The sequence below is a fragment of the Caretta caretta genome, chromosome 1 (assembly GCF_965140235.1).
Source record: "Caretta caretta isolate rCarCar2 chromosome 1, rCarCar1.hap1, whole genome shotgun sequence".
In the NCBI taxonomy this organism is placed as follows: domain Eukaryota; kingdom Metazoa; phylum Chordata; order Testudines; family Cheloniidae; genus Caretta; species Caretta caretta.
This window is the reverse complement of record NC_134206.1, coordinates 159,241,678-159,255,571: the sequence shown is the minus strand read 5'-3', so window position 1 is coordinate 159,255,571 and position 13,894 is coordinate 159,241,678. Positions and strand designations below refer to the sequence as shown.

Below are 13,894 nucleotides of genomic sequence, written 5' to 3'. Positions count from 1 at the left end.
ATACCAAATGAATGCATTACATCAATGAAATGCAAATGAATCTGTCACCTTAAAGACGTTGTTTACTTCAATAAATCCATTGGAAAAGCAGTAGTTCTAATAATGATTTTGACCCCAGATCGACAGCCTACTTCATAAGCATGTGTGTAATTTTAAGCATGAGTAGTCCTGTTCACTTTAAAGTTAAGCATGTGCTGCCTTGGGACTATTCTAATTTTAGAAAAAATGAAAAATCTCAGTTTCCCCAGAAACCCTTGTATTCCTCACCAGAGAAAGGTTTCAGAGTAACAGCCGTGTTAGTCTGTATTCGCAAAAAGAAAAGGAATACTTGTGGCACCTTAGAGACTAACCAATTTATTTGAGCATGAGCTTTCGCGATGAAGTGAGCTGTAGCTCACGAAAGCTCATGCTCAAATAAATTGGTTAGTCTCTAAGGTGCCACAAGTTCTCCTTTTCTTTTCACCAGAGAAAGCAGATGTAATCTCCTGCAAGCTTCTTCACTGCTGAGTCCTGCAACAAAGCCTTTGACTCCAGCAAAGAGAAAATTCTTCTCTATTAGACCCCTCTTATCTTCTTTATTATGTAAGGAAATCTCCCTAATTCAGTTGATGAAAGTTAATTGTTTATACATGAAATACAAGGTTGCTTAGTACTTGACCTAGGATCAGAAGGCTAGAGAAATCTACTTGCTTATTGCACCCTGCTGCTGGGCAATCTTGTATTCCTAACTGTGGACCTATTCTGTGCCTCCATCCTCTTTGACTGGCCTCTGCATGGGACAGGGGGACGCTCGCAGCTCCCCAGCCACCATGGCAGGGCAGGGGGACCCCTGCAGCTCCCTGGACCCCGGCCACTACAGGGGGACAGGCTGACCCCCAGAGCCCCCAGCCACTACGGGGGGACAGGCTGACCCCCTGAGTCCCTGGCCACCACGGGGGAGGGGGCAGGGGGACCCTGCAGCTCCCCTCCGCCACCGGGGGAGGGGGTAGGGAGATCCTGGAGCTCTGAGCCCCCATGGGTGGTCGGGGTGCCAGAGCTACCAGCCACCCAGCAGCTGCCCAGTCCCTTCCCATTTTATCGTGGTTATTTTTATTAAGATCAGAGACAGGTCACAGGCTTCCATGAATTTTTCTTTATTGCCTGTGATCTGTCCACGACTTTTACTAAAAATATCCATGACAAAATCTTAGCCTTAATTATTGGTATTGGAGTTGATAGTCTAAATGACATTTGGAAGTTAGTTACTGATATTCTGACAGGCAGTTGGTATTCTAACTGGTCACTGGTAATAACTATTGAAATTGGTTATTGATATTCTAATTGGTTTGGTAATCTGTAATCTATTTAGTAACTGATATAATATACAGATAAAAGTATTTTAAGGTAATATACAAAAAAGTCATTTTGAAACAACCTTATTGAAACACACTTTGATGTTGATGTGTCCGCCTTTTCTGGTGGAAGAATGTTCGATAGGAAATTGACTAATTCAACTGTTGACAATAGTATGAACTGATTAGCCAGCTTTTAAGATACAACTTGCCAAAAAAAAAAAAAAAAAAGGGTATTTCAGGTAGATTCCAAATACAGGCCTGATTCTTTAAAGTACACAGAGCCTCCTGGGAAATGTCAGAAGAGTTCAGCCCCTTTAAGAATTCGGGCCATTTTTCTGTTAAGAAAAATAAAATAATTTTAGTGAAAGTATTTTACAGTCTAGGGCTAAATTCAACCTTGGTCTAACTCTACTGAATTCAGCAGAGATTTAGCTACTTAGATCAGGATTGACCATAGTCCTTAACACACACTGGGCAAATCTAAGAGTGGATTATGCCTCTCTGAGGTACAATCCCTCCCTGAACTTTCTCTAAAGCAGTGCAACTCCTTGCTCCCCCAACATGAATTAGTGCGTAAATGGAACAATTTGGCCAAAGTGAATTGGGAAATAAGGGAAACTTTGCTATACATGGTAGATATATCGCTGGAAAGCAGTCCCTGTATTTGAGAAATGCAAATGTTTCCAAACACATAATCCATTCCTCATGAAAAGCATGTGACTCCAGTATAGAATTTATAGGTCAACTGATTCTGTGGAAGATTAGCCTCAATATTCTGTAACAGAAGTCTCTAGTTACTTATGGCTCAGAACGTTTTTAATTCCTGATAAGGGATTATGCAGGGCACAATACTACCACTACATAATAAAACCTCCTCTCTTTGATTTGGCAGAATTAACCTTTGTAAGTAGAAAGACCTCTCACCCACTCCTGCTGAGAATAAGGGATGGTGTTGTATATGTTGGGACTTAGTGGTGCCAATTAATGACAATGTTAATTAATGACATCCTGACCTAAAATTCATTGAGTTTCTTTTTCTTTGTCCTTTTAAAATCATTCTCGTACTGTGTGTCATGAAGATGATTTTGGCAAGTTCAGTCCACTCTAGTCAAAATACAATATGTAAGATGCTTAAAATGTATCCTGTCAAAGACAGTAGTGCTGGATCCAAATTTTTAAATCTGTCTAATTAAAGATAGGGATATTCCTTATTTTTCTGCAGTTTTAGCTATTTTCTTCAATTTAATGGACGGGCTCTGAACAACCGACTTGTTGCACGTTACATCTCCTTTTGGCAGGAGATCTCTCATTTCCGTTTAGAAGAGTTTTTACAGTGAAAAAACTCAAGTTACAAATACACTAAAACTTGACTTACAGGTTTACAAATAAATTTTTAAAAGGAAAATGCAATTAAAACAAGCCTAGTTTATTTTTGAGTCATTAGGTGGACCAGTAGTGGAAATATATTTAACCTGTTTTAGTTAAACTAGTGTAACTACTAGTAAAGAGAGGCTTAATTTTTAGTCAGTAAATGTATATTTTGGATGAATATTTTGAGGCTATACAAGTTTTTTGGGCTATGAAATATTTTTTGGATTATATCTCCTTACGTATTTATAACTGGCCCAGTTCTTTATGCTGTAGTATAAAATCGTTATGAAGCACATGCACTATTCTTGGTGCTTATGATGTGTTGCATATTATGAAATCCTTATAGTGAGAATAAATTGTTCTGATATAGATTTTTACTGGTATAGGATAATCTCAAACAGTAGAAATTGGTGTACCAGAAAGTTGCAATGTGTTCTGTGTTATCACATGAGCTTCATTATTGGCCTTTCTTACAGTCAATAGTATTCTAAACTAAGCTAGTACTTGGGCTAGTTGTGGGAGTAAAGTACTACATAAAGAGTGAAATCCTGGATTCATTGAAGTTAATGATAAAATTCTCTTCATTGACTTCAGTGGGGCCAGGTTTTCACCCAGTGTAAGGGTATCACATTTGCATGTAATGTGTAGTAATTTTAATTGCGTGATAAGGCCTGACATTCTGGTCCTTCATCAGTCTACTAAAGACCTGAGGTAAAGCCAAGAATACTTCAATAAGGACCAGTTTTGACATAAAGGACCAGTGTGAAGGGCCATATCCCTATTACAATTATTAAATAAATAAATCTTAACATATTTTAAAAACATACCCCTGTAAAAGGTGTGATTTTTCTTTCCCTTGAATTATGGGATCCAATCTGTGGTGATATTGACATCAAGGGCAAGACAGGCAGCCACTGGTATCTCATCCTTGCCTTTCTGGATTCCCCTGTCCTAACCCTCATACGGCAGACTCTTTAAACTGTTATTACTGTTCTTGAGGTTTGCTCCATACGGAGGTTGTAATATTGCACCATTAGGGTCATGCTTAAGCACATAGCATCTTGCCAGCTCCCAGATGGCTTGCATTAGTCAGATTAGGCCAGCATTTCAAAACAAATATCCTCTGGCTTGTGAAAAAAAATGGAAGGATGGTTTCAGAGCCAGTATATGGGAGTATTTCGTTAGTTTATTATTTTTTTTTTAGAGACAACTGTCTGTGGTATTGGGAGCAGGCATGTTGCTCCCTCTAGAAGTATTTGAGCTGCTTCTGGCCATGGATGTGCTCCTTGCCTGTGGAACATTCAAAGCAGAGACTAGAGCAAAGGATCAGCAACCTTTGGCATGTGGCCCGCCAGGGTAAGCCAATGGGGGCTGCGGGAAGCGGCATCCAGCAAATCCCTCAGCTTGCGCCGCTTCCCACAGCCCTCATTGGCTTGGAGCTGTGAATCGCAGCCAGTGAGAGCTGCGATCAGCCAAACCTGTGGACACGGCAGGTAAGCAAACCAGCCCAGCCCGCCAGGGGGCTTACCCTGGCGGGCAGCATGCCAAAGGCTCCCAATCCCTGGACTAGAGTGTGGATCAGAAAGATCCCTCAATCGCATGTCCTGAGTGCACAAGGGTGCCCTCTGTTGCTAGAGCAGCATGGACAGAGAACACAGGAGGAGGAGGAGAAGAAGGTATAAAGGAGAAGGGGAGACCGAGAAAGGGAAGAGGGAATCTGGAGATGAAAGGAAAACAAGATAAGGCAGGATGGGCCATGAGGTGGTAACGAGGAGACAGAAATTATGTGAAGAGAATCTACCACCTATTTTCTTGATGCTTGTGATCAAGTTCATTTTCTGGCATTTCAGTGTCCCAGTTGAAATCTATGCTAATAATTCCAACAGTGGGAATATGTAACACATTGCGTGTAAATGCTTCCTGCATATTAATTAACCTAGGTTCAGTGAATTGCCAAATCCCAACATGTCATATGCTTGGTTCTTTTCTTTCCCCCTTCATTTTTGTTTTTATTTCATTATAGAAACATTCAAAACAAAGCATTGCTGTTTCCTGCCATCTGACCAATATTTTCAGGTTACAAAGTTTAACCCAAGCAAAGGGTCGTTTTTTAACTCTTTAGAAACAAAAGGAGAGGCAATCCTGAGAAGTACAAATGCACATCACACACTCGAGTGTATCTCCCAGGTGCAGTTGATGGAAAAAGACGTCTAAATCCAAATAATCAAAGAAGGTACATTAGTGGATCACAGATACAGATTAGAATGAAAATCCAGTTAGACAGTGATGTTCTGCAGTTAACAATCTCTGTGTTAATGTGGCTTCAGCTTTATAAATGATAGTTAACTAGATGTCATCTGTTTGAGTGCTAATCTAGACAGTTTTATGCATACAGAACACTGAATCCATGTGTGAGCAAGTAAAATGTCTTTCTCTTCATCAGCATCATTAATGAGTCAAATACTAAAGGTCCTGAATTTCAGTGCACAACAGCCATATTGTTAGATTGGGTATACTTTCAAAGGTTGTCATTAAGCAGCTCGAGATGAACCCAGATCATAACATTTGGATCAAAGGTCTTCATTCAACCGGTCAAATATAGGTGCGGCTATGAGTTTAATCTGCATATCCAAAGTTTGGGGGTGTTCCAATTTAGGGCATGTTTACATGAGGAAGTTATGCTGAATAGGTAGAATGTGAATTTAACGTGCTATAGCTATTTCAGAATAGATCCCCATGTGGGCACATTCTGCAATAGCTATTCTAGTCAATTTCCCTGTACAGACAAGCCCTTTGAATTTTGGCTCAGGTCTATCTTTAGGAGAAAAGGATCAAGTAGGATTTTCTGCACAGTATGTCTCCCTTTGCCGTGTTACTTTTGTTGACCTCTTTGAGGGGGAAAGACAAATATTTATATATTTTGCTTTTAAGATTTCCAAATATGATGACGATTACTCTTTATTTTTTTGTTGGGCAGGGACTTGGCATAAAATTTGAAGCAACTGCCTGGATTTTTGCTTCAAAGCTGAGGTATTAACTCCTGAGTAGCAGGGATCGCAATGGAGAGGCTAGCACCTGGCTAATATACAGGAACAAAGCCTTTGGAAAATGGCAGTTGGACTCCCAAGTCACTTTAGAAAAATTTGTGGACAAGGGGGATCCAGTGAATATAGAGTACTTAGATTTTCAGAAAGTCTTTGATAAGGTCCCTTACGAAAGGCTCCTAAGCAAAGTAAGCTGTCATGGGATAAGAGGGAAGGTCCTCTCATGGATCGATAACTGGTTAAAACAGTGGTCTCCAAACTATTTGGCTCGCGCACCCCCAGGGTGAAGACTGGAAGACCTGCCGCAGGCGCGCTGCCGGAGGGGAACACCAGCCATGGACGTGCCAACCTGCCGCCGAAGAAAAAAAACTGCGGAGTGCCGTCCGGCGGCACTCCTGCTGCCGCGCACCCCCTGGGATCATCTCGCGCACCCCAGTTTGGAGACCACTGGGTTAAAAGATAAGAAACACAGGGTAGGAATAAACGGTCAGTTTTCAGAATGGAGAGGTAAATAGGTGTCCCCCAGGGGTCTGTACTGGGCCCAGTCCTATTCAACATATTCATAAATGATCTGGAAAAAGGGGTAAACAGTGAGGTGGCAAAATTTGCAGATGATACAAAACTACTCAAGATAGTTAAGTCCCAGGCAACTGCCATCCCTCAAAACTGGGTGACTGGGCAACAAAATGGTAGATGAAATTCAGTGTTGATAAATGCAAAGTAATGCACATTGGAACACATAATCCCAACTATACATATAAAATGATGGGGTCTAAATTAACTGTTACCACTCAAGAAAGAGATCTTGGAGTCATTGTGGATAGTTCTCTGAAAACATCCACTCAAGGTGCAGCTGCAGTCAAAAAAGCAAACCGAATGTTGGGAATCATTAAGAAAGGGATAGATAATAGGACAGAAAATATCATATTGCCTCTCTATAAATCCATGGTATGCCCACATCTTGAATACTGCATACAGATGTGGTTGCCCCATCTCAAAATAGTTATAATGGAATTGGAAAAAGTTCAGAGAAGGGCAACAAAAATGATTAGGGGCACGGAACGGCCGCCATATGAGGCGAGATTAATAAGACTGGGACTTTTCAGCTTGGAAAAGATACAACAAAGGGGGGATATGATAGAGGTCTATAAAATCATGACTGGTGTGGAAAAAGTAAATAAGGAAGTGTTATTTATTCATTCTCATAATATAAGAACTAGGGGTCACCAAATGAAATTAATAGGCAGCAGGTTTAAAACAAACAAAAGGAAGTATTTTTTCACACAACGCACAGTGAGTCTGTGGAACTCTTTGCCAGAGGATGTTGTGAAGTCCAAGACAATAACAGGATTCAAAAAATAACTAGATAAGTTCGTGGAGGATAGGTCCATAAATGGCTATTAGCCAGGATGAGCAGGGATGGTGTCCCTAGCCTCCGTTCGGCAGAAGTTGGGAATGGGTGACAGGGGATGATCACTGGATGATTACCTGTTCTGTTCATTCCCTCTGGGGCACCTGGCATTGGCAACTGTCGGAAGACAGGATACTGGGCTAGATGGACCTTTGGTCTGACCCAGTACGGCCATTCTTATTTTCTTGGAGTGAATCAAAAACAGAGCCATTTTTAAATGGATCAGTGTAGGCTCATCACCACTGCTCAAGTAGTAGAAAAAGGCTGCAACCTCCAGTGCATTCTGTAGGTTGTGGTAAAGTGGCTGTGGTATGCTGATATAACTGCCAGCTTCCTCCCAGCCTCTTGCATTCCACTCACTAACAGCCATCCTTGTCACCTCTGCATAGGTGAAGCATATTTCACATACAGTGAATAACTGTGAAGTGTCACCATTTAGTAATATTTTCTTTCTTCCTTCAGGTTACAAGACCCTTTTGAAAGGAATTTCAGGGAAGTTCAGCAGTGGAGAACTTGTTGCAATTATGGGCCCTTCTGGGGCTGGGAAATCCACTCTCATGAATATCCTGGCAGGGTACAGGTCAGTATAAAGGACCACCATGATAATTTAGTCTGACCTCTGTTGGAAAATCAGAAGGACTCTGTAGTGGTTCCCCATTCTCGAGTGGGGAGGGGCCACGCTGTTCCCACAGCTTCTTGGGGCATTCGTCTGGCAGCAGTCCTGGCAGCTACTTGAGTTACTCATCTGTCTCCTCTGACCGCAGGGGGCAGCTCCGCCTGGGGGCTAGTCTGGGATCCTGTAGAACTCTCAGCTCCCTGAAAGAGATGTCTGCTCCCTCGGGTGGTCCAGCCCCAGTTGAACTCCAGGGCTCTCCTTTTATACTTCCTGCCCCACTTCTGGACTTCCGGTGCCGGAGGCAGGGTGGATTCAGCTCTGCCTACTAGGGGGGAGTCTAGTGGTCCCTTGCTCTTTAGTTCAGAGGGAGGCCACTCCACCTCTCTACAGCCTCTCACCCAATATTTGTAGAAAATAAGTACTTCACAAATATTGAATTATACTATCCCCATTGTCATGTTCCGGTGTTCTATACAGCAGACATTTCTGAGTTATTTGTTTAAATGCAAAAATGCAAGACTAAGATATAGTTATTAAAATTCCAAAAATGAGAAATGGCTGATGGCCTGCCATCTGACGAATTTGGCCCAAGATTTTATCTGTGGAGTATTTTAAATTAGGTTTTATCAACACTTTGAAAATATGTTTCCATCAAAAATTTCAGGATGTAAGAATAATTCTTGATTAAACTGCAATATGTGAAACAACTGGGTGGTTTTCCCTCCCCTCCCCCCATAAGCTGTTGCTTTCTGCTGCTCCTGCTACCAGATCACAAAAAGGAGGGGCAGAGACACCTCACAAACAGCCTTTCAAGAAATGACCCAGCATTTCTGCAAACGTTCAGATGGGCAGCACACTTTTTTGCACAAGTTTGAATTAATTTTTTTGCCAAGGTGTGACATTTCTGATGTAACAATACTCGCGCACACACACAGATGCACACACAGGACATGTGCGCCTCCCTCCACTGTCGTTTTGGTCCTAAGAAATCACTTAAAAAGAGGCTAAAATTGCCCAATAGGCCCACTCTCTGAGATGTGTAGTAAAGATTATAAAGGGAACTCTCACTCTAACTCACTTGTTTGTTTCATTTCAGAGAGACTGGGATGAAAGGAACAATCTTCATTAACGGGCAGCCTCGTGACCTGCGCTCTTTTCGCAAAGTGTCCTGTTACATCATGCAAGATGACATGCTGCTCCCTCATCTTACTGTCCAAGAAGCTATGATGGTGAACTTTCTATCTGGTTCTGATTGGTTTGGGGTGTGGGACTAGAGTGAGGCCCCCTCTATGCATGAGCACGCATTTTTATTCCTGGCTGTGGTTCTGGGAGATAGACTGGACTTCACTTGAGTCTCCCAGGCTTCGCTGCTGTTTTAAGATCACTGTTAGGGTTCAGAAGAAAATTTGTGAGCCTGCATTCATTTCACCCTCAGGGAAATAAAATACCATGACAGGCTAGTGTCTGGATAAAAACGGCAACAATAGGCTGATACCAGAGAAGGGCAACTACACCTTCTCACCCACGCATCCTCCCAGTGCCTACCAGTATCCTGTCACTTGTTCCGTATTCCAGTAGCTGCCAACCATTGGAGCCTGAAATGCTGGTCATGGTCAGTGTTGCCAGACTGAGTGAGTCTGTGAGACCCCTGTGTGAATCTCTTTCCTTGGAACATTGGCAGGTGACCTGTTAAATCTCTCTGTCAGGTTTCCATGTCCTAACCAGGTGATTCTATGCTGGCATGATGCTGCTGTATGCCAGGGCTCCTGGCTGTCACTACTCTTTTGTCCCTGTCTTGGGTCCAGGAGCCCTCAGATACAGTCTCTTTCCTTCTGTCTTCACCTGGGCTCCTTGTGAAGGAGTCCAGGCCTTAACATTGATAAAAACTCTTCCTCTTCACTCTTGACATAGTGCCTGTTTACTGAGAGCCAGCTTGAGTGTTCAGTCTGTAACCTTCTGCTGCTCAGTTTGATGAGAAAATCAGCCCAATAGTTTTGTTGTACCTGCCGAACCTTCAATATGTAAAGTCAGTAGTTCATGGCTGTTATCATTTGGTAAGGGGAAAAGGGCTTTCATCAATTCTCTGAAGCCACAAGGGACCGTTACGATCAGCTAGTCTGGCGTATGCCTTGTCTGTTTACTTTCCAGAGTTGTAATTTTTCTAATACTGATTTCTGGAAGGGATCGTCTCTGTCAAAAAGCTTTCCTAGTTCATTTAGTTGAAATCAAAGTCAAAGACCAATAGGGTAATGTTTTTCAAACTGGCAAACTAAATTACAGCTGCAAAAAAAGAGCCTCTTTTGGTAAGTTGGGCCCAGATGATATATTTTGTCTAAATTAAACACCCAAAGTGCTGACAAAAAATTAATTAGTTAACATTTAATTGCTTCTAATAAAGGTAGAGCAGAATTTTGTAGTTATCTCTTAGGACAGCAGATGGCATCTTATACAGCATTATTTATCTCTCTACTTATTTTCTACATCACTGTAGTATCTGAGCACTTTACAAACACTAATGAATTTAGCTTTTTAAGACTTCTGTGAGGTAGGGAAATATTGCTGTCCTCACTTTACAGATGGGGAGTTAAAGCAGAGAGACTCTGACTTATCCAGCATCACACAGGAAGTGTGTGGCAGAGCAAGGAATTGAACTTCCTGCATCCCACGGTGCTTCCTTGTCCACTGGACTATCCTTTTTGATATGAGAGAGCATTTCTATTAAGCACTTATTTTTGTCAGTGCCTTGAGGGTCCCTTAAGAAAGCATGCATATGCCTACACTATACTCATGATTAGAACATCATAGCTATTACTGCTTTTCTTAAGCTTCTGATTTCTAATTTCTGCCTCATGTTAGAACAAATTGTCCAGTTGCAATTCTGGCATTGTGTGTTTTAGGCCAGGTCTACACTACAGACTTATATCGATATAACTACGTTGCTCGGGGGTATGTGTATGAAAAATCCACACCCCTGAGCAATGAAGTTAGACTGACCTAACCCCTGGTGCAGACAGCACTGTTAGCAGGAGAGCTTCTCCTGTCGACATAGCTGCTGCCTCTCAAGGAGGTGGATTAACTACACCAATAGGAGAAGCTCTCCTGTCAGTGCTTCAGCAGCACAGCTGCATTGGTGTATCTGCGCCAATGCAGCATTTTAAGCGCAGACCTGCGCTTAGACTTACAGTGGATATTCCAAAGATATCATGTTGCTGACCAGTTCCAATTTAACTTGCATCATATTGTGTGTTTATATAATAGGTATCTGCTCATCTGAAACTTCAAGAGAAGGATGAAGGCAGAAAGGAGATGGTATGTATATTGCTCTTCAAACTGAGGTATTCCTTTGGCTGCATAGTGAAGATGTTAGCGTGAAATTTATATAGCTTGAGTTTGTATCTAAAATTGAATTGCAATTAATGTGCATGAATGGGGTAAATAATAACATAACAAAGTTGACAGCTGTTACTGTGTGGGAGGGATAGTAAAATCCTACAAATGTAGCACTCAGTATGGCTGACGGGAAGGTTGATTAGGTAAACATGAAAGATTTATTCAAATATATTGCAGTTTTTGTGGGGCTTTTTTAGTTGCACTTTGTGGCTCAAATTTTTGGACCTACGTGCCTAAGGGCATACACACTCTTGCACATGTCCATACTAATCCCCAGTGCCTGGCTACGAGTACAATTCCGTTGCTGTGTGTGTGCACCTAGGAATGCACAAACATAGTCAATAGCTCTTACAACTGCTACAGAAATTTGCAAGCATAAGTCAGGTACTGCACACATAAGGGCATGAGTTTTTGGGTACATCTTGCCAGGCAGAAAGGGTGTGTTTTTCAGTCATGTTAGTTCAGTTGAGTTAACACAATTAAAAAGATCCATGAAGGTGCAGGCTAACACATCTGAAACTGTTAAGTTTGCCACTCCGTGGTCTAGTGGGGAGACTAAGTTTAAAATACAGCCAGCTGATATGGCTTCTGACATGTTAGCCTGCATCTTAATGTGACTTCTTGTTAAGCTAACTCAGTTGAAGTAACAGAATTGGAAAATGCACCCTTTTTGTCTGGCAAGCCAGGGCCTTTGAAAATGTGGGCCTGTGTTCCTAGGCAGACTTGCAGCTCAAGTGCTCATCACTGTGTGGGTGAGGTTACAGGAGCATTCCCATGCATGTGATAAAAGACCTATTCATTGCTGTGTAGATGTTTTAATACAGAATGTGATTGGGGCGGGGAGGATGGCAACTGAGGCTAAAAATAAAGAAATCACAGCACTGGTGAAAACAGAGACAGTTCAGGTTGTTGAGAGATTCATGAGAAGTGAAATATTAGGTCAGGTTTTTTTTACTAAAATACGATATTTTGTTAGCTGGGGGTTATTTTTGCATGCTGAAAGCTGTGTTTTTGTCCAGCATAAAATGACACTAACAAGCAAAAGACACGTCCCTGTGTGTCTTAATGTAGGAAGCCTTTAGTGTGATTGTGGGCAGTGCTGGGGCTAATAGGATTTGCATAATAATGTGTTCCTGTAGTTAAAGCAGTGACTACATGTCAAGAGAACTGGGTTCTATTCCTGGCTCTGTTACTGACTTGCTGTGTTACTTTGAGCAAGTCTGTGACTCAGTTATCCCAGTTGTAAGATGACAGTAATACTTCACCATCCTTATAAAAGGTCTTCATTCAAAAGGAGCTATAGAAGTCTAAACTATTGTTATTTTAGTAATTGAATGTTGTATAAGTGACATTATGGGATAAATCCTGCAGTGCTTATGTAACCCACGCACCTTCTGGGTGTGGTGCTCTGTCCCCACTAGTGGCACCCATATCACTTAGAGATTAAAGAGTCTGCTACAGTCCTTAACCAAGGCTATATGGCTTTTTAGCTTATGCAGTAGAGGCTTATACCTTTAGCTCCAAAGGTCCCAGGTTCGATCCTGTCTGCCGACGACCGGGGTCTGTTGGTGTTATAAATGGGTGCGGCAGGGGGCTCAGTGCAGGAGCGGTACAGGGTGTGGCAGGGGGCTCAGGGCAGGGGGTTGGGGTGCGGCAGGGAATTGGGGTGCGGGGTGCAGGAGGAGTTCGGGGTGTGGGCTCTTGCCTGGCGCCACTTACCTTGAGCGGGTCCAGGGTGACAGCGGTGCGTAGTGAGGCTAAGGCAGGCTCCCTGCCTGCCCTGGCCCTGCGCCACTCCCAGAAGCGGACGGCACCACGTCCCTGCAGCCCCTGGGGGAGGAGGGACAGAGGGCTCTGCACGCTGCCCTTGCCTGCGGGTACCTCCCCCGCAGCTCCCATTGGCCGTGGTTCCCTGTTCCCGGCCAATGGGAGCTGTGGGGGGCGGTGCCAGGGGCCGCAGGGACGTGGTTCCGGCCGCTTCCGGGAGTGGTGCGGGCCCAGGGCAGACAGGGAGCCTGCCTTAGCCCCATGGCGCCAAGGGGGTGGCAATCCCGCGGGTCGGATCCAAAGCTCTGACGGGACGGATCCGGCCCGCGGGCCGTGGTTTGCCCACCACGACTTAGAGATTAATGAGTCTGCCACAGCCTTAGCTAAGGGCCGTGTGGCTTTTAGCTCATGAAGTAGAGGCTCATGCACTAAGCTTCAGTGGACCCAGGTTCAATCCCGCCCGCCAACGACTGGGGTCTGTCGGTGTTACACTTACTCAAGCAAAACTCTAGTTGAAGTCGATGGGAATTGTTTCTGAGTAAAGATTGCAGGGATTGTTAAAGGAACTGGTCTGTTTTATTATTGATGCTTGTAAGAACCCATAGGCCTAGAACTATGGTCTCTGGCAGGTGCTGCTTCCTCATCAGCACCAGGGGCCCATGTAGGGTTGCTGCTAAGAGGAACTGAGAGGCTAAGCGCTGCAGGAAATCCCATTCTAAGAGGCATGACTGATAGCTTTCCTTGATTGGCTGGCACTGCCCATATAAACCAGGAAACCACTTCTGGTAGTCGTCTGAGCAATGCAGACCTCTGGTGTGCTTCTGCCTTAGGTCTCCCCCGCTGCAACTTGCCTTGATTCCCTGCTCTTGACCTAGGCTCAGCTCCTGAGCCCAGCCTTGATTTATTGTCTCTGGCTTAAGGCCATTGCAGACTCTGTGAAAGACCCTGGCCTAGCCTGACC

General features: G+C 43.4%; 1 protein-coding gene across 3 annotated transcripts in view; it reads left to right on the top strand.

The window, feature by feature from the left end:
* The window catches only part of ABCG1 (ATP binding cassette subfamily G member 1), an 83,278-nt gene that overhangs the window by 52,994 nt on the left and 16,390 nt on the right, over window positions 1–13,894 (top strand). For all 3 annotated transcript variants that reach the window (XM_048865808.2, XM_075132560.1, XM_048865816.2), the window contains exons 3-5: window positions 7,623–7,740; window positions 8,873–9,005; window positions 11,035–11,085. In XM_048865808.2, coding sequence (XP_048721765.1) covers window positions 7,623–7,740; window positions 8,873–9,005; window positions 11,035–11,085 — 302 coding nt within the window. The remainder of the gene's footprint in view (window positions 1–7,622; window positions 7,741–8,872; window positions 9,006–11,034; window positions 11,086–13,894) is intronic.